General features: G+C 37.0%; 1 protein-coding gene across 4 annotated transcripts in view; it reads right to left on the bottom strand.

Annotated features, from left to right (window-relative positions):
• Positions 1 to 3,128: 3,128 nt before the first annotated feature.
• The window catches only part of LOC126767899 (uncharacterized), a 41,879-nt gene continuing 24,195 nt past the window's right edge, over positions 3,129 to 20,812 (bottom strand). For 2 of the 4 annotated variants that reach the window (XM_050485615.1, XM_050485616.1), the window contains exons 3-7: positions 13,209 to 14,927; positions 12,969 to 13,137; positions 6,976 to 9,813; positions 4,350 to 4,667; positions 3,129 to 4,292 (exon numbers count right to left, since the gene is read on the bottom strand). In XM_050485615.1, the coding sequence (XP_050341572.1) occupies positions 4,271 to 4,292; positions 4,350 to 4,667; positions 6,976 to 9,813; positions 12,969 to 13,137; positions 13,209 to 14,927 (5,066 nt within the window). In that variant the 3' untranslated portion in view covers positions 3,129 to 4,270. The remainder of the gene's footprint in view (positions 4,293 to 4,349; positions 4,668 to 6,975; positions 9,814 to 12,968; positions 13,138 to 13,208; positions 14,928 to 20,812) is intronic. The other 2 variants (XM_050485618.1, XM_050485617.1) reach the window with 2 other exon arrangements.

Genomic DNA, 20,812 nt, shown 5'->3' with positions numbered 1-20,812 from the left:
GAGCCTCTCCCTAGTTGTGCGCATTTTAACAAGCTATTGCCTTATCTGCGTCCTTGCTGTAAAGTTGCGAATCATACCGGACGCCAGCTGCGGAAGAAACTTTATGGAAGGAGACAAGGTGGAAACATCTCAACGCTTCCTTTTTGACTGTCCCACGTTTGGGAGATAAACGCTTAAACTCTTGGGAGCGCATACCTACAGACATACCACCAAACTGGTGGGAATGGAAATTAAGCGCCTGTGCAAATTTGTATTGCAAGAGCTCTACTTTTCTATGGCTTCACAAGAGACTACATGTGCGATCTTTCTGTATCAGTTATCTAACTTAACCTAACCAGGTCGAGTTTAACAATACGAAACGCAGCTCTAAATATAATAAAAAATAATATCTGGCCTACTCGGCAAGAGTAGGTTATCACGGGCTCTCTATTATTTTATGCACTTCACTGCAGTTCACTATCGAAGTCAGCCTTAGGCTAATTATTACCTTTGTAATGACTAAGAGAAGTTCTGAGACTGTTTTATTCTACTCTCTCCATACAACATCACTTAATTTTGCAGTACTTTCTCGTTAAGTGGGTCGAATATTAGTGGGAGTCTTTACTGCCTGCTCTATTTTGAGCCCGCGGCTTAAGGTGCTCTCTCCTAAGTAACAACGACTCACTTAGCCCCAGCATATTGATAAATTCCAATATATTGCTAGGGGCTATTGAAATGATGCGATCCCTATTTGAAAACATGGTTCCAAGAGCCTTTATCCTACAACTACAGACTGCTATATTCTTTAGTTTCAGGCTCCATGTTTCAGGACCGGCAACTTGCACAAGAAGCTAAGCCGATGTTATATACATATGTGCTTCTTGAGCTTGCTATGGCGTGTATAGAATGCGACAAGAAGCCTGAGTTTGTCCCTTGAGAAGTTGGTTGTAACCACCCATTGGCAACTTGGTATGACGCATGGTTTGAAGTTGTTGCCAATACCCCTCCTTACCCACTCTTTCATCCTTGCGGCGCAGCTCCTTTAAGGTATGGGGACCAACCGCAATGAAAGGTGCAGGTCCTACCATATTGGTGGATGGTGCGTAGCGGGTGAACTCATCAACCAGTTCATTCCCGGCTAAACATTTGTGACTGTGCACGCAAATAAGGTGCACTTCGTTACGATCTGATAGACTGTCCAGCCAGTAGCAATTTGACCTCGTACGCAGTGAACGCTTTAAGTGCCGCTTGACAGTTGCTGAGTATGACTATACGTTCGTTGTGATAGTTGCGTTGAAGATTTATCTCTACTCACCGACTTTTAGCAAGAACCTCTGCTTGAAATATGCTCGGAAAACTGCTCATAGGTATGGAGAGTTTGGTGCGTGGTCCTGCGACTCTACTACTTGATTGTACTATCCCTAAGCAGTAGCTTGAGAGCGAAATCATTCCATTTAGTCTTGCTGCTAAAAGCAACCTTGAACATCTTAATGAAATTTACTCTTATGGTAATGATGTTCCTTCGGAGAAGAGCCAATGGTATTTCACCACTTAAGTCCTTCATACGCTGGGAAGAGATCACCGATCAAATGTTCCTTCAATGTCTAGGAATACGCATAACATTAGTTCGCCTCCTTCCAACGAACGCTGCATGTCCGCGGTTGTTGATTGATCTGCCTGCTCTGTAAGCATGCTGGTTCGCTTGAGGGATGCAGTTTTCTGCGACTTCGACCTTATTTCTTATCGTGGATTAATTTTTCATACTTTTTAGTTAGAGGGAAGTTAGACTAATTGGCCAGTGAATAGTCCTTCCTTCCTACCTTGGGTATAAAGATCACCTTAAACCAAGTAGTCATCGGAAAAAAAGAATTGAATTAAAAACACTCGCCGTTTTATTACTTTTCTTAATACTTTTTATTTAATATAATATTTATATTTATTTGGATTGTTGTTGTTGTTGTTTTTATACATTTTACTTTGCGTTTTTGTTATTTTTTATTATGTTAAATTCTTCTGCAAATATCTTCAAATTATACATATATATATATTATATTTTTTATTGTTGTTGTATAGGATAGTATGTACTAATATGATAAAGGATACAGTATACAATAGAGATGATACAAATACAGTTAGAATTTTATATAATTTCCGCTGTATTAATGATCAATATGTTTGTTTGTTTGATTTTGTTATTGTTGTTGTTATTTGCTTTTCTTTCTTTTATATATTAAATAAGTAAACAAGTTTTCTTTAGCAATAAAAATTACATTAAAACAGCAGCAAAAAAACTTAAATACCAACTAAGATGCATACAAGTACAAATGTCGTTAGAAAATTATATATACATATACACATATATATGTATATGCATATATGTATGTATGCAAGAGTTAAAAAACGTTTACAATAAATTATAATAATAAATAGAACAACTTTTCAAGCTGCAGCTGCAGACGCAGCTGTTAAACGGGCGGTCCAAGGACCAAACGGAAGCCATCAAATGCATACATACGTTGAATACGGACACACAAGTCACTGCCGAAGAAGGCTTTGTGTTGAAGCTTATGAGCTTTGGGTTTTCAGTCGTCCAACGTGTCGCTTGTAACGCAAAAAAATCACAAAAATTAGGCGAAATCGAAATCCAAATTAGGAGCTGTGTGCACACTTTACTACTGCTCTTTGTTATACAAAATAATAATTCTCATTTGCTCAGTTCCGAGTTTTTTGTTTTTGTTTTTTACATTTTTTTCTCTCTATATTTCATACCGCTTACGTGTTTAAAGTAAATTTCAAAGTAAAAAAGCGCAAAATACGTTATTCAAGGCATTTCATTAGCAGCAATCGAAAGTTAATTATGTGAAAAAATATTACATACACACGTATTGCATTACGAATCCGCACATTCCTTTACAACATACCGTAAAAAACGATAATGGTTTACAATTACGTGCATAGCTATATGCATGTATGAGTGTGTGTGTACATATCTCATTTGTTTATTTGTTGCTTTTGCGCATTTTCTTTTGAATTATACATGCCTCAATTAGATTGAATGTAATTATTTAATGATTACAATGCCGTTTGTTTTCTTTCTTTAATGAAATAGCTGATTTATCATACAATAGGAGTATGTGTTTGCTGCAGTAATATTTTTGTTTTTGCAATTTGCTTTATGTTTTTTTTTTTATATTTTTGTGTTTCATACTTTCGCTGCACACATTAGCGGCGCTGCTAGCAATACTTTTCTGAATTTGAGCTAATTTTTTGTAATACGTTAATTGATATCCATTTGGCTGCGCAGCCGAGCGTGGCGCGTGGCACGCCTTTGAAGTCCACAAGCGCCTTAGCAGCGCTCAAGGCCTTTAGCATGTGGCTACACTTCGAAAATATGCGTTTTCAAACAGTAATGAGACGTTTTGGCTTACTATATGTCACTGTTCTCACTATATATGTAAGTATGTATGTGTGTATGCACGAATGTGTGTCTGTATAAATAGTTGCTGCACATACGTTTGTATGTATATGTCATGTGGCATATACATTTTATTTTTGTTTTTCGTTTTCATATCATCATATCAGCATATTTCTTTATATTTATATTTATTTATATATATATGTATGTACGTTTTTATGTAGAGTACTTTTATTGCATTACATTTTACATAGTTAAATTAGAACTTGCTCTCATCACTAAGTTTAAATTAGAAACGAAAAATTAAATATTCTTTTATTTAGCTTATTCAAATGTTTATGTTATGTATTTATGTATAGTTAGATTAGCAACTAAGGAAATACTAGAGGCATTTCGTCGCGACGCTTGCCAACCAACTACTACACTTCTCCTCCTTCACGTAATATCACTTTGGGCGCGCGCACATATGCACTCGCACGCTTTCGACGCCGTTACTTATACATATCTATACGTTGCTTGCACGGTTGCATTTCGTTTTTGCATTTATTGCGCTTAACTATTTGCTGGTCGCTGCCAAAACTTGCTGTCGTCTCTAACAGCAATAATTCTGCCTTTACATTTGCACGCACTTCTTGATTGTACCGTTAACGTTGAAGTGAAAATGTCAACGTATGTATCTCGTATAAACTCGTTTTGCCAAAATTTGCACGCGTTACTATACTTTTCAGCCTAAACTAGAGTAGAAATCAGTTCGAAAACTATGCATTCCAAAATAGCATAAATTTTGTTGTAAGTTTCTTTGCAGGGCATGTCTTTCAATTCGTGTGTGTGTGTGTGTCTCTGAGTGTCGGGTTTGTGGGTAGCTGGACGCGGTCTTTATCGCACGCGTGGTATTGTTCTGAAAAGAGTCATTTTATTAGGAAAATTTTCAAAAAAAAAATGAAATTAAACTCACCTTGGCGACTGCACTCGTCGCTTGGGTGTATTCGGCGCTGTCACAGCCGCCCGACTGTTGGGCGTACGCGCACGCGCCGCCCCTACACCGACGCCAGTGTTTGTTGCTGCTGCTGCCACCGTTGCATTTGCTCCGCCAATGCCGGCTGTCATGCTGTAGCGCTTCGGTGGCACTATGCGGCTGGGCGAACGTGTTGTCTTGCCATCCGCTTCTTGTGTGCTTATTCTGGTAATTTGTGGAGATATACTTAGTTTAGTGGTTTTCACCTTTTCTAACGGTTTCAAAACAGGTTTCGTATTGCAATTAGCATTTCTAGCTCTATTTAAGCCACACATGCAAAATAATTTCATTTTTTGGCAAACATAAACATGTTCGTTTGTATGTATGTACATATGTATATATGTGTTGGTACAAAAATACAGGTGCAGTACATATAATATAGATGCAGACAATATAAATTTGTACATTTTGCCGAAAGTAGGGTTCGGGGTATTTATATAACGGGTTTCATGAAAATAAAAAAATAGAAAAAAATTGGAAAAAAGAGAAAAAAATTTAGGACAACACTTTTATACAAAATTTCATTTCGAACTTTTTTGAATGAGGATATGTTTTTGAAAGGAAGATGAAGATGATTATGTAATTATGTAAGCTGAGGCTCAAATATGTTTTATTATGAGATTACTCTAGGTTTACTACTCTGATACACAAATACTAATATTCTAAATTACCTGCTACTAAAAAATTATTTTCAGTGCTACTATTGCTTTTTGTTTATTATAAATTCTACTATTTCTACTTCCGATTCTACTGCTTTTAGTACATCTACTACTATTACTGCTACTTCTTCAACTACTACTTCACTAACGATTTTACTAAAAAAACTAGGGAGCCTCGAAATGGATCACCCTTCCCAATTACATACCATATAATGACCGTTCTTCGAATACTATTATTATTAAGATACCTTCCACTAATAATTGGAATACTATTTTTATACTCACTACTACTATTTTCAGTACTACTAAAATCACAACTACAACTTTTTTTGATCTAGTCCATAATTTCATAAAAAATGTGAGACTTAGTTCGAAAATTATCACTATTTTTCTTTCAGTCTCACTATTCTTTTCGTTAAAAATGCGGTTTTTAGATTTCATTTAATTTTTTAAAATATTTGTTTTCGAAATTTTTAGAAAACACGATTTTTCCGCAAAAATGCGGTTTTTGCATTTTTCTAAAACTTTTGAAAAATATTTTTTTTTTCTTAACGAAACATATTTGGTTTTCGGATACTTTTAAATTTTTAAAAATATTTCATCTTTCGAAAATGTTTAAAAAACAATTTTTTTTTTCTTTTTGAAACTTCTTTGCAAAAATATTTTTTTTTCCTTTTTAAAAAATAAAGGAGATTGTCGATTTGATTTATTAAGAATATTAATTTTTGCAGTTTTTACATAAAAATTCGAATTTCGAAGTCATTTATAAAAAAATCAAAAATCAATACTTTGGAAAAAAGCAGAAAATAATAGATTTATTTAAATACGATTTTTTCGTTAAAAATGCGGTTCTCGGATTTATTCCAGAACTTTTGTGAAATATTTTTTCTTTTCGAAACTTTTTTGAAAAAAAAATTTTCGTAAAAAATGCGTTTTTTGCATAATTTTCTAAAATTTTAGTATAAATTTTTTTCGTTTTGAAACTTTTTAAAAAACATTTTTTTCTTTACGAAAGTTTTGTAAACACAATTTCTTTTTTCTTTATAAAAAAATTAAGGATATTGACAATTTGATGTATTAAGTATATTCAATTTTGAAGTTTTCGCATAAAAATTCGATTTTCGAAGTTATTTCAAAAAAGACCAAAAATTAATTTTTTGTAAGAAAACAGAAAAGAACACATTTATTTGGGCCTTTTGCATGGAAATACGAATTTTTCGTTAAAAATGCGATTTTCGGAGATATGTATGTATTTCAGAAGATTGGGAAAATCTATTTTTTTTTAGAAAACAATAAAAGTTAAAATATACAGAAAGATTTACTAATTTCTTCGAAAACGAAGTAAATTCTATTGATATTTTCAAAAACCGCCAAAACTTTTAAACAATTTTGTAATCGATCATAATTTTCGAAATAGTTGATTTCGAAATGGTATCGGCTGATTTCCGAATATTTTTTTACTGTAAACTAGTATTTTTACATAATACAAGCTTATATTTTTAAAAACTGATGAGAAATAAAAAAATATATTTCTAATTGAATGATTTTCGAATTTTTCGAATATTAATTTTTGCTACTCAAATATTCTTGACGAAACGATTGTGAAAAAAAATTTATAAAAACAAGAACATTAATTTATTATTAAGACAATTATGTAGAAAGACATATGTAGGAAGACCCCAGGGACACCACCAACACATTACAAAGTAATAAACAAACTACAAGTATTGGAAATTAGTAAAAAAATCAAATATTAAGAGACTACAAACTACAAAAAAGTAACGGAATTTGGTATAAATCTACGACAAGTTAGAAAACCACTTTTTTGGATGCACTACAGTTGCGAAAACAAAAGTCGAAACAAATCTACACACTACTTCGAAATTCAAGCGGCTACTTGTACTCACTTTCCCGCTGGATAGCTGACTGGCCGCGGTATACGCGACTTGTGCGCTGCATTCGCTGCTGCTGCCGCCGCCGCGGCCGTCGCAGTGGCTGCCGTGGCGGTCGGTGTCGAGCCACCGCTCTTCGTCTCTTGTGCGCTAGCCAAATCCTTCAACATGGTCGAGTCTTTGCTCATCAGTTCCCATTGTATTTGCAAACGCTTGAAGCGATTGCTCTCAATCTTACGTTTCTCTTGCTCGTCGAGTGCGGCCAAACGCTTGGCCGTCTGATGCTGCTCCATTTGGGAGGAGCGACGCGATGCTGGCTCACCGCTCCGCATGCCGGCCACCGAAATATTCGGTGAATTTGGTGGTGTTGTGAAGCGTTGGCGTGCTTCTGGTGCAATCGGCGGTTGTTGCATTTGTTGTTGCATAGTCAAATCAACTTCTTGCTCGTTCTCTGTGAGTGTGTGTATGTCATTGAAGGACACCTTCTTTTGCTGACTGAGCGCACGACTCACTTCTTTCTTCAATGCCGCTGGATCGTAGGCGACCTGGTATTCGGTTGATGACTCCAATATGGCCGCTATTTCAGCGTAACACTTCAGCTCGGAACGCGGTAGCGATGAGAGGAAACGCATACGCGCATCCAAATCTTTGCGTGATAGACGCTCTTGACGTGGCTGTGGCACTGCATAAAGCTCTGCCTCCTCTTCGAATACTTCACCCAGCTCTTCGGACGAACCGACTGCATGATGATACGGTGGCTCTTGTAGACTGCGACGTTTCTCTTGCTTCGACAGTTTCGATTGCTGACCTTCAATCATTGAATTGCGCTTCGTGCGATTCGCCGAATGTGAAGATGATTTGCGTAAGATGCCGCGTGGCATGGGCTGTGGCGGTGTTTTGCCAATCGCCGGACTCATTTCAACACCTGAGTCCATACGTTGTTGTTCATACTGATATATGTACATTTGTTTTAAAGGGTCCGCGTTCTCGAGATCAGCAGAGTCGGCCAGCAGTGTGGACGAACCGCGATAACCTGAACTGGGTTGTTGACTAGAGGCAGAGCTCGAGGAACCTTCCTCACCATTTTGTAGCTGTGTTGTCTGTTGCTGTTGAAAGTACTGCGCGCAGTCGCATATGTGTGGTCGATTACGGCGTATGGGTGGAGTCATGCAGAAAAGCGGACGCTGCGACAACTCGGCATCCAAATCAGGCAACAAACTATTCACCTCAGGAATGTGTTTCAAGCGACGACGATAGTCCGCCGGCAAAAGTGTGGTCAATGATTGCCAATCCATGACGTGCTTGTAGTCCATGGCCTTGAGTATCTCATCGTCATTGCTATTTAAGTTGACGCGTTTCTTCAACGATGCCATCGAAGCCGAATCATCATTGCTGCCAACAGCCATTTTGTAATTGAACGGCGAGAAGATCACATCTGCCGTCGAATTGGTCTTTACGAAACCCAAATCGGGCAACGCATAATTGGGATAGATAACATAAATTGGCGCCTGACGCTCTTCACCCAAATTATTCAGCTTCGCCAAGAAGGAAGGTGGCACAAATCGAAAACGATCACTCATACTGCTGCGCGTACTCAACGAGCCACACGATGTTTGCATTGAGCGTGAAATCAACTCCGAACTCGAAGCCGCCGATACTGTGGGTTGAGCGCCTTCACAACGCGATCTTTGACGCTCCAATGTGGTTGACGACGTACCAGTCGACACATAGACCTGTGTAAGTTGTTCGGAATTGCTGCGACTATTCTCTGACGACTGCAAGCTGCATGCCGTACCGACGTCCTTATGTTGCGTCACCAGTTGGCACAATTGAGGATGGCGCGGCGGCATACTTCTACGTCGATGCGCAGGCGAATTGGTGGCTGTCAAAGAACCACTTGAGCTTGAGCTGGGGTCTTCATCGTAGAAAACGGCATCGTTACGTATACGTAAATGGCGTCGCGTGGGCGTGGGATGACCGGCATGGCCATGATGTGGCTCCGCCTGGAATGCAGACTCGCATGTGTCACGCACTTGCGCACACAATTGCTCCTCATCCTCATCGTGTCGGCTAAGTGCCGAACCCTTACCCGAATCATTCATGCTCTTCTTACGCAGACGCTGTTCCAGTGATGAGCTACTACTCGAGCCGGCCGCATCGCTTGACGGCCAACAACCCGACGACACATCCATACAAGTGTGTGTGCTCATCTGTTGCTCGTCCGTGGCGGAATTATTGCTCTTTTGTTTGATGAATAGTTTGACTAGATTGAAGGCGGGTGGATTCGAGCTACCTGACGAAGCGGAGCCCGTAATGGGCGCATGTTTTTGCGCGGCGGAACAATTGTGACTATTTGTGGCGGCAGCGGCTGCGGCAGCCAAAACGGCATTCGATGGCTGGCAAGAGCAGCGATGTTTGTGACGTAACTGAGCGGCATTTTGCTGTTGCTGCTGTTGTTGTTGTAGCAGTGTCTCCTGCTGCTGCTGCTGATGATGATGATGATGATGCTGCGTTTGCAATTGCTCAGCCGCATTTAGACGCTCCGACGTAATGGAGGCGATTATGGAATTAGACGAGATTGGCATCTGGCACATGGGAAGCATATTACGCGACGTCTTGCAACACTCCATATTGGAGGTGCTAACCGCCTGCGAGACATTCAGCTGTTGCTGCTGCGAATGATGTTTTTGTTGTTGTATATCCGCTAAACCGCTGCAAACCATTGCAGTTGGATCTTTGTGCTCGCGCAGATTTGGTACGCTGCGACTTTTGCGCACCGTGCAATTGGGTGTGTGTTGTATTTGTTGCACAAAGATGTTATTGGCGGCGGTGTTGTTGTTGCCCGACGGATATCTGCAAATGTGTAGTTGTAATTAGTCAACGTATAATGTAAGAAAAACTGAAAATTTGTCAAAACTCTTCGTATAACGTTAGTTTACGCTGTCCGTGCTGAACGGAAGAGGAGCGCTTTGCCGCAAACTACCCTAGAACTGCAGTGGTGCAAATTTTTTTTCGACAAATCGCATATTGTTTGCATAAATATTATGATCGTGCGCTTCCTCGCTGACACCACCTCTTAACCAATATAATATTATTCGCCATGCATATGTTCCACAAGCCTATTTCCTCTGTCATACATAGAGGTACATACATACTACATGCATATGCACAAAGGCACCGTCAAACCGCATGAGTAATGAATTTAAATTGAACTCAATTGAATTGACCCCACCAACGGTTCGCGTACTCAACTCAACAAGCTGTCAGCCGTTTCACTGCTTACTTTCCACACTTCTCCCTATTTTATTTACTTATACTCGTCATCTCTCTTGCATATATGTATGTATGTATATACCCTTACATATGTATGTATGTATGTATATGTGGCGAAAGTATGCGGTCTGACGTCTATATTCTTATTTGTTATCGCTTGTGGAACGAGAATTTCGAACAGCTCACTCATTGTTCATTATAATAGTGCATTTGTTTATATATATTTACATAGAGTGGCACTATATACTACTTATATGTATGTATATATGAACATCGGCATGCAATCTCTTGACGAAGTTAAGCCATAAATTTGTAAAACAAGAGTATATTTTCAACTAGAGACGGTTAGGTTCACTTTTACTGCCTCAAATTAGACTCTTTAAGACTAGGACTGATGTGATGAAAGACTTTACAATGGGTCGCCGTAAACAGCTGATAATGTGAGGCTTGTACTAACAATAAAACGGTTTATATGTACTCTTATCACACAGTGACGCTTTATAGGGTTTATTAAAATAGAGTTTTAGACTTCAGAAGTTACCATTCTCCGCTTCTATCAATATTTGAAGGAAGAAATACAGTTATATATGTACATTCGGGGTTCAGACACTAGAATTAAGTAATTTTTAACTAATTTTTATGGGCTTCGAATGCCTAAAAATCTCAAAATTTCAAATGACAATCAAATTTACAGACGGGAGATTTTTTTGTACAATATTCGATAATGAGATCAGGATTAAGACTTTTTAAATTAAAAAATTTGGTTGAATAATAAATTTTCAAATTATTATTTTTTTTTAATATTTTTTTATAAACTTAAATTTAGAAAATTTAATCCCAAAATTGGAATTCAAAAATTAAACCAAACTAAAAAATTTAGTTAAAAAATTAAATTTTCAAAATTTAATCCCAAAATTGGAAATATAAATTTAAAATCTACTTTTTAATTAAACATCTTATTTTTAATCCAAAAATCCTATTTTGCAGTTTAAAATAAAGTTTTCAAATTTTTTTTCAATATTTGGTCATAAAATTAAATTTTAAAAATTTAAGTTGGAATTAAAAAATTAAACCAAATTAAAACATTTGGTTAAAAAATTCAATTAAAATTTTTTTTTTTCAATAATTGGTCGTAAAATTAAATTTTCAAAATTTAAATTGGAATTAAAAAATTAAACCTTATTAAAAAATTTGGTTATAAAATTAAATTTTGAAAATTTAAATCCCAAAATTGGAATTAAAAAATTAAATCATACTAAAAAATTTAGTTAAAAATTAAATTTTCAAAATTTAATCCTAAAATTGGAATTATAAATTTACTTTTTACTTTTTAATTAAACATCTAATTTTTAATCCAAAAATCCTATTTTGCAGTTTGAAATAAAATTTTCTGATTTTTTCAAAATTTAATCCCCAAATTGGAATTGAACCAAATTAAAAAATTTGGTTAAAAAATTAGATTAATTTTTTTTAATGTTTGGTTATTAAATTAAATTTTCAAAATTTAAATTGGAATTAAAAAATTAAACCAAATTAAAAAATTTGGTTTAAAGTTTAAAAATTGGAATTATAAATTAAATGTCCAAAAATCGTATTTTGCAAATTAAAATAAAATTTTAAAATTTGAATCCCAAATTTGATTTAAAATATGATATTCTAATTCTTAATAAAAACAATTGGTATTAGAATTATACTTTTTAAATATATATTATTTTTTAATTTCTTTTAATATTCCGAATCCAAGTTTTTATCCAAAATGTCGGGATTACTTGATAATTTTATTTTTAATTTTAAAATCGAAATTAAAAATTGAAAATTTATTTGTTAATCCCAAAATCGGAATTAAAAATTGATAAAATATAAATTCTCTGATTGTGTAGGTTAGCCGACTACTGTTCTAGAGTACTGAATATGATGGCTCTACTTTACTCTACCTCAAAATGATGGCACACGAAGTAATCTAACGCGAAAAAATTTTTTGAAAGCGGTATTCGGGACTATTTTTTTCAATCGGCTATTTGGAATTTAAAATTTATTTTTAAAATTTCAATCCGGTGCTTTGGATTTTTTTTTTCAATACGGTGTTAGGGTCTAACATTTTTTTTTTAATTTTTCATTCCGGTATTTACAGACTAAAATTTATTTTTAATTTTTCTATCCGGTACATGGGTTTATGGGTTTCAAAAAATTAATTTTTCTATTGTCTTATTAAATTCTGCAACACCTCTACAATATTGTCCTAAATTTTCAAGTTGATCAGAGTCTATCTAGGCTAAGTGCGCCGTCTTTAAACGCGTTTTTCTCGAAACTGTGTTTCTGAAGTCGGTTGACAAGATTTCTCGACTACTCAACCGATCTTCATGGAATTGTACACAGATCTTTGAGATACAATCTTTGAAGAGTTTTTCAAAAAACCCATTTCAGTTTTTTTTTCTCGTAAAGACGTATTTGGACTTTAGTTGATTTTAAAATGCCAACGCAGGCACATTTTTTTCCAAAAATTTCAGAATTTCTTTGGTATACACTATTTGTGTTCAGATTCGATCGATTCAGCAAAATTATGAGCCGTTCACCAACTGAAACGTTCAGAGCGAAATTAATCAATGAGCATACTCCGTTCGGTATCTTAGTAAATCAAGTAAATGCAGTTTTTGTTTTTTACTTGGAATGGGCTTTCAAAAATATCATTTCTTCTTGTGTAAACTTTTTACAACCAAACCAAATCTCTTACGCACCTTTGTAATTGTGTTGTGTTGCTCTTTTGTAGCTTGCCGCGCACACTGGCGGCCTGCTCCGAGCGTGACATGGACACGTCCAAAGCTTTGCGCTTGACAATATCCTCAAGATTGCTATGCAAATTAATGAAATTATGTGTGTTTCTTGCGGCGACATCGGAGGGTTCAGCTATAAGCACAAGAAGAGAGCATTAGAAAAACGAACGTAGCGACAATAAAAAGCGAACAGCCTCAACTCACCATAGAAACTCTCATCCGAGTACAGTACGCTGCCCTCGAAAGCGATTGTGTAATTGTCCTTGTTCGCTTTGCACGTCAAGATGATGTCCTCATTTTCCGGATACGCGTCCATATCGAGCGAATCGGCGGACAAGTGCGACTCTTTGACCGGCGAGAAGAGCAATTCCGACTTACAAATGGAATTATCGATAAGCTCATTATTAGAGGTCAACGAAGTTTGTGATAAGTGGTTAATGCCACCACCAACACCGCCAACGCCACCAACATGTTCTTGTGCATTTGCGGGCAATGCATTCTGTTGCAACAAAAACGATTGTTGCAATCGATTACTGTTGCTCATATTCTTGCAATACGACGGCATATGTAGTAAGATGTCTTCGGCACGAAAGCTTTCCATATCGACTTCGGCAAGATTAGCGTCGAGTTTTTTCGAGAAGTCATTGTAGAAGATTATGTCGCCACTGTAGGAGCCCGACAGCGATGAGAATATGCTGCGCTGCAGTCCGGTGCCGCAGCCATCCCGATAGTCGCAATCTAGTAGCCACTGATAATCGGAATTGTCATGAGTGAAATCGTGTGAAGAAGCAATCGAATAATTTAAATTGTTGCCGGCAACATTGTTGCCAAAGTAGCCACCACCACCACCAACACCATTTATATTATTACTAACACTACCAACACCACCACCACCGCCACCACAAGCTGTTACCGCAGCCGCAGCCGCTGCGTTGGCGAAACCTACCAAATGCTGATGCTGCTGCAGCATATTGCTATCGAGCGGCATGTTGTGACGCGAACCGGGCGTTGTTGCATTACTATTGTAATCCGATTCCGGCGTTGCTGGCGCAGCCATTGTATTGCCACAATTCAACAGAAAATTATTGTTCGCACCCAAACTCTCCACCAACAAGCTGTCGTCGATCAGCACACTGCTCTGCCCGCTCACTTGCTCATTCAGTATGATGCTGCGCAGCGCGTTATTGTAACGGTCCAAATTGTTCAATACTATTGCAACATTCTGCTTGAGACTCTCCTCGCTCAGTTCGTCGTCGGCGTCCTTGGCGCTGAGCAGCTGTTGCTGGTGCTTTTGCAAGTGCTGTTGTTGCAGCAGCAAATCATTCAAATGCTGCTGATATTGCGTCTGCGTCAGAAGCGGCAACGTCTTGCTGCTACGCAAATGTTGTTGCAATTGATGTTGCTGTGCCGTGGCAGCTGTGGCGCTGCTCCTTTGCTGCTGCTGCTGCTGTCGCTGCTGTGGTTCGCGTTCACGCTCGTTTTCGCCGTAGTTGTTGTAGGCGAAAGCAAATGGCGAATTGTTCGGACTATTCAATGGATTCTTATAATGCAATGGCGATTGTGTCGCCGATGTGGGTGATGATGGATTATTTGCTGTTGTGATGTTACTATTTATATGTGATGTTGTTGTAAATGTATTTGCAGAAGAATTTAATGGAAGCGTTTGCAGATTATTTTTATTGTTATGCGTCTGCTTGAAAGCGTAGGTAAAATGTGAATTTATGTTATTGGCGTAATGTTGTGGGGAATTAGGATGTGGTTGTTGTTGTTGTGAAAGATTCGGTTGATGTTGTTGATGATATTGTTTCGTTTGGGAGTGGGCGTAATGACGTGGTGAATTTTGAAGCGGTTGTGATAGATGTGATTTGTTGTTGATATCGTTGTTTGTTGAGAATTCTGTCATGCCACGACGGAATTTTTGTCCTGCAAAGAAGAAGTGTTGAGAATTTAGTTATGTATGAGCATGAAGTTATTAAAAATTACTATTTTTTTATAATTTTTATGCAGATAATGAATGAAGGTGGGTCAAACTAATAAGATAAATAGAGGATTGCACCGTGCCCTAGGGTCTATTGTTACCCTTACTTTTTAACAATTTTTGTTATTTTCTGAACAAGAAAACTGCGAGAGGCATGAACCATTACGGTAAATTACCAGTTGATATAATTATTGTGCAAATATAGTTAGGATTAAGATTTTATATGAGTACAACATGAAGAAAAGCAACAAAATTTATTTTGCAACTTTGACTCTCTCTCCCTCTCTCTCTCTCTCTGAGAGACTGGTCTCCGTCGCTTCCTTCTGGGTAGGACAGGGCAAGTAGTCCGTTCTAACGGGGTTTTCAATAGGGACGCTACAAAAGTAGACCGGTAGGGACATTTCTCTTCAGTAAGGTTTGCCACTTCAACATCGAAAGATATACGATCCAACAACGAGTCGAAATTATGTATTACAATTTACTACCGAAGTTTGGAGTCAGTGGCCTCAACTTTAAGAGCGCTACGTGCAATTTATGGTCGTCATAATCGTCCAGTCAAATCAACAATTGAGCGTCTAATGAAAAAATTTGAATCCACAGGCACAGTTCAAAATGTTCCCGTGCCAGTGAGACCAAGAAGTGCCCGTAGTGTCGAGAATATTGCTGCCGTTAGCGCATCAATTGAGGAAGACAACAAGTCAGTCTCTCACAAGTCGTTCTCAAGCGTTGGGCATCTCTGTGACGTTGTTGTGAAAAGATCTTGGTCTACATAGTTACAAGATCCGACTGACCACGAGAATCGTCGTATTTCCGTAAATTGGTATCAGTCGTTCTCAAGCGTTGGGCATCTCTGTGACGTTGTTGTGAAAAGATCTTGGTCTACATAGTTACAAGATCCGACTGACCACGAGAATCGTCGTATTTCCGTAAATTGGTATGAGCAACAACTTGAAAATGATCCAGATTTTCATCGAATAATCATCTCAAGCTATATCTAGCTGAATGGCTTCGTCAATAAGCAAAATATGGGTTATTAGTCGGGCAGCAATTCACACGTAACCCATGAGTCACCATTGCATCCCGAAAAACTTACGGTTTGGTGCAGTTTATGGGCCGTAATGATTCCGAGATGAGCAAAGCCGACACGTTATTGTGAATGGGAATCGCTACCGCTCAATGATAACCGAATATTTTTGGCCCGAATTGGATGATATGTACTTGGACAATATGTGGTGCGAACAGGACGGCGCCACAAGCCACATTGCTAATGTCACAATCGATTTATTGAAAACCGAGTTTGGTGAACGTGTTATCTCACGAAAAGGCCCAGTCAATTGTGCCTCTTGGTCGTGCGATTTGACGCCGTTAGACTATTTCCTGTGGGGCAACGGCAAGTCTATGCTCTATGCCAACAAGCCAGCGACGATTGACGAACTTCGTACGAATATCGAACGTGAAATTGCAGCAGTATCGGCGGATTTATGCTTGAATTGAAATTGTTCAGCGTCTGGACTTCAGCAAGCATGCCCGGGGTGGATGGGGTTAAATTTTTTTATAAAAGCGGATTAAGTTACCTTTTTAGGATTATAGAAATGATATTTAAGGCTATTTTAAATATTTTTTTAGACAAGTTTAGGAGTGGTATTCAATAGTAAACACACCACAATGAACGATACGATAAACTCGAGTTTATGGTGCGAAATGACTTAATTTAAGTATGTACTCAGGGTAGTATAACCAAAAGGGACTAACCACAAATAGTATACTATTTATATACTAAATACATATATTCAAATAATGTTATTAAAAGAAGTAAAAAATCGGTAAGTTTGAAGAAAAAGCAATACAAATAAGTAAAAAAAAAATGCGTAGGATATCGACTAAAGATTAATACAACGTATCAGCGAGTTGTCAACTATAATCTATTTCAAATTTTAATGCAACGCTGCAGACACCAGACACCCTCAAACTCTTCCTTTGTAATCCAGCAAACAACTAAAACAAAGACTTTAATCTTTGCGCCACAACTTCGACAGTTTTCATTAATTTACTCATTTAGCGAGGCTATTTTCATAGAAGTTTTAATGGATACCTGCTAGATGGCGCGTAAATTTACTATAATTACTCCAACTAACATAAAAACGCCACGGGCACACATAACAATTGTCTTTATAGAGCTTCGTGCCGAAATAAAAATGAACTAAAACTAGGGAATGACTAGTACAAATTGTCACATTGACATTGAGTGTGGCGTTGGGTCGGCCAATGCACTGCACCACCGCGCCACCGCCGCCTTCAACTACTGGCGTGTAGCTGAGCGGGCAAATGCAAGCAAGCAAGTAGTGCACTTTTACGACTTCACAGCAAATTTCAAAATGTCACACCAACTAATAAGTGGAAATATGTATGTGTGTGTGTGAGTAGCATGTGTGTATACATATGTGTGGATATTTGCTGATTTGAAGCATACATATACATACATATACATACATATATATGTATATATATAGTTATGTACTTATGCATGAGGCATGTATAGAGATGTGTAAATTTTATGTCTCTACCAACCATTGCCTCGGTTTCAATCCATGACATTTTATGGTAGCAACTAAGTATTTATTTAAGAGCACTGAAATTGATCATAAAAATTAGTTGAAGAATAGTCACGCTTGCTTGTCTGTATGTGTGTTGGGTTGGATGAAAAATGTATGTAATTAAAAAATGAAATTTTATTCTTAAAACTTTTGAAATTGAATTGAAAATTTTATTTTTAAATTTTTTATGGCTAGCAGGAAGCACACACACACACATGATAAATAGTTGCACTCAAAAGCTTTGGACTGGCAAGTGCATTTGTCTTTGAGGAAACAACACGTCTTCATGCCAAGATGATGCTTCAATGTGTCAGCTATTTCAGCATTTTAGTTGAATATACATACATACATACATACATACATATGTACATACAGATATTCAAGATCATAAATGCATTCTCCCCAGTTCTTGTGCTTTATTCATTAACTCGAAACACAGAAAATGGCCGCTTGAATTCCCCAAAATTTTATAACCTACAAACATGTTGCTTGTTGTTCCATTGCCCGCCCGCCAGTGAGCCAATCAACTCGGCGAGGCCAGTCAACAGCCGCGCATTTATTTAAAACAAATCACTCGTTTCATTATTACAAACTGAATTCATATACACAAGTGTATATATATATATATACATATGTATGTATGTACATATGTATTTGTATGAAATTGTTTATTAAAAGTTGCAGGAGAGTAGGCAAGTGTTTCGTGTGGGTGTGCGGAATTAAATGAACAACATGAGACCCTTGAGCTCATATAAGCAAGTGAGTATGTAAATTTTTACCCAGCATTAAAAATGAGCCGGCGGTCTGTATATGTATGTATATGCACATATGCATGTACATATTTATCGTCGCCTAAAATGAAAAACAATGTAGCATCAAAAAATCGAAAACATAAAATTGTCAACTTCCGCTGTCAAATATAACCAGTAGGTAACCATTTAATAACCAGCATATAACCAATATATAAACATTTTATAACCAGTACATAACCATTTTATAACTAGTATATAACCGTTTCATAACCAGTATATAGCCATTTTATAACCAAAACTCAAATTTTGTTTCAAAATGGCTGGTAACTAAAATAACATTTTTCCTTCGCCTGAAAAACTTATGTAAAGTGAAGTTAACATTATTTATTGACGATATGATATATATGTATAACTTTATATATGTATAACTTTATATAAGTATTTGTATATATAAAGTACCGCTAGAGAGTAGCGAATTGAACAAACTATAACAGCTGATATTCACAATAGTACTATAACTGGTATAAAATCTGACAAGAGAACTTAGCAGGAAAATCTGCGAGTAATTATACAACTTTAATAAAATAAGGTACCCGCATATCCTCTTATAACGAATTCAGCTCGGTAACTTTAATGTTGCTTTCACGTGTACAATTCTGAGAAAAGAGCAGCGTTGAAAGATAGCGAGCAGAGAAATGGCGAATCGATGACGCATACTATAAACTTTATATTTAAGTATGTAATAGAACGTACATTAGCACATTTTTGACCGATAACAACAGTAAAACGAGACTTGCAACACTAAAAGCGCCGCAAAGAATTCTCCTTCATATCATACCGCCAACAAGTATTTTTGCCTTTTAACAAACAATATTTACAAACAATATAATAACCGACTCTAAGATCCTTCAGCAGATTGTGAAAGTAAAATGCAGTTCGAAACCCACACCCTAGCATTTAAGGCAATGAAGTTCAACTATTAGGTACTGATTGCGTGGAGAGCAAACATCCACTAACTTAGACCTGAAATTATTTAAAATCACTGCTTTTACTGTGGGGTATTTCTGACCTCATTGTTCAGTATATGTATATATAATATTATATATGTAAAATCATAATAATCATTTATTGTACACTGTCTGCATTGTATTTACAAAAGAAAAGCACGAAGTTCGAACCAAGCTGACAGGAGGTTCTATTATACCACATACAAACAAGTAGCAAAAATCGGAAAATTAAAACAAATAGTATATATAATATACAAATATAAAGTACTATATATCTGTCTACACCCAACAAACATCAAAAAAGTTTCAACGATTGAAAAATGCTACCTCCAACTTACAATGAGACAATAATGCACCAGGAAATTGTAAACTAGTTCCCCAGCTAAATGATATTTCAAAAAAAGTTAAGTTGGTAGGACTGTCCCTAATTGCTATGACAAATATGAGCGTGATCTGTAAATCAGTTTTTTTAAAAGAGCTGCTTAAGTCGGTACACCTCAATAGTGCGTTGCGATTTTTGCAATCGGTGAAAATATCGAGCAAGAGATTTGTCTCAAATTGTATATTTCTAACGAAATTTCATGTGCGAAATCGCTGCAAATGTTGGAAAAGGCTTACGGTAATTCAGCTTTATCAAAACCACACGCCTACGAGTGGTACAAAGCCTTCAAAGACGGTCGAGAGGTCATTGAAGACATGCCTCGTTCTGGCCGACATACGACCTCTTCAACTGATGAAAATTTTTAAGAATGCTTGAAAATCGTCAGGCAAGTGTGAGAAAGATGACAAGAGAGGACATCTCTAGCGAGACCGTTCGAATGAGTTTGGTGGATATTTTGGGTATGAAACGCGTTCTTGCTCGAGTCGTCTCGATAAATAATTTGTTATTGTCCCGGTAAATGATTTATTATTCCTGATTTGTTTTCAAAGAGAGTATCGTAAACGGGTTTCTTTGGTCATTCTGGATCCAGCGACTTCCGATCCCAAGTTCATGACATTCATGGAGCGCATTACCATAATTGCCGATGGGACATGAGTTTGACATGCAAACAAGTCATCAAACATCGTAATGGTTGGAAAAAAAGAGCCAAAACCAAAACAACCATGCCAAAGCTGCTCAAAAACCAATGAAGTTCATTGTTTTTTTCTATATTCGTGATTTGATGCATCATGAATTTGTTCAGGACAGACGGTCAATAAGGAGTGCTGCTTGAGATTACTTTGAAGGCAACAAAATAAATATTGATGCAATTTTTGGAGTTTTATTTACAATTTTCGGGTACTTTAGAGAAGCCAGATACTGTGTTGAGATACTGTGGAGAAGCTATGTTAGAAACTTGAGAAGTGAGTTCTCGATATGAGCTCTAAGTTCACTCAAGTTGAATGGTTTTTGAGTATACATACTCGTATAAAGCATGCTTAACAAAAGGAAGCTGACAAGTTTCATTTGAGAAATATATATACATATATATAGTAT

Source organism: Bactrocera neohumeralis, chromosome 2 (assembly GCF_024586455.1).
Source record: "Bactrocera neohumeralis isolate Rockhampton chromosome 2, APGP_CSIRO_Bneo_wtdbg2-racon-allhic-juicebox.fasta_v2, whole genome shotgun sequence".
Lineage (NCBI taxonomy): Eukaryota > Metazoa > Arthropoda > Insecta > Diptera > Tephritidae > Bactrocera > Bactrocera neohumeralis.
Note: the sequence above shows the minus strand (reverse complement) of the source record. Positions and strands in the feature narration are given on the sequence as shown.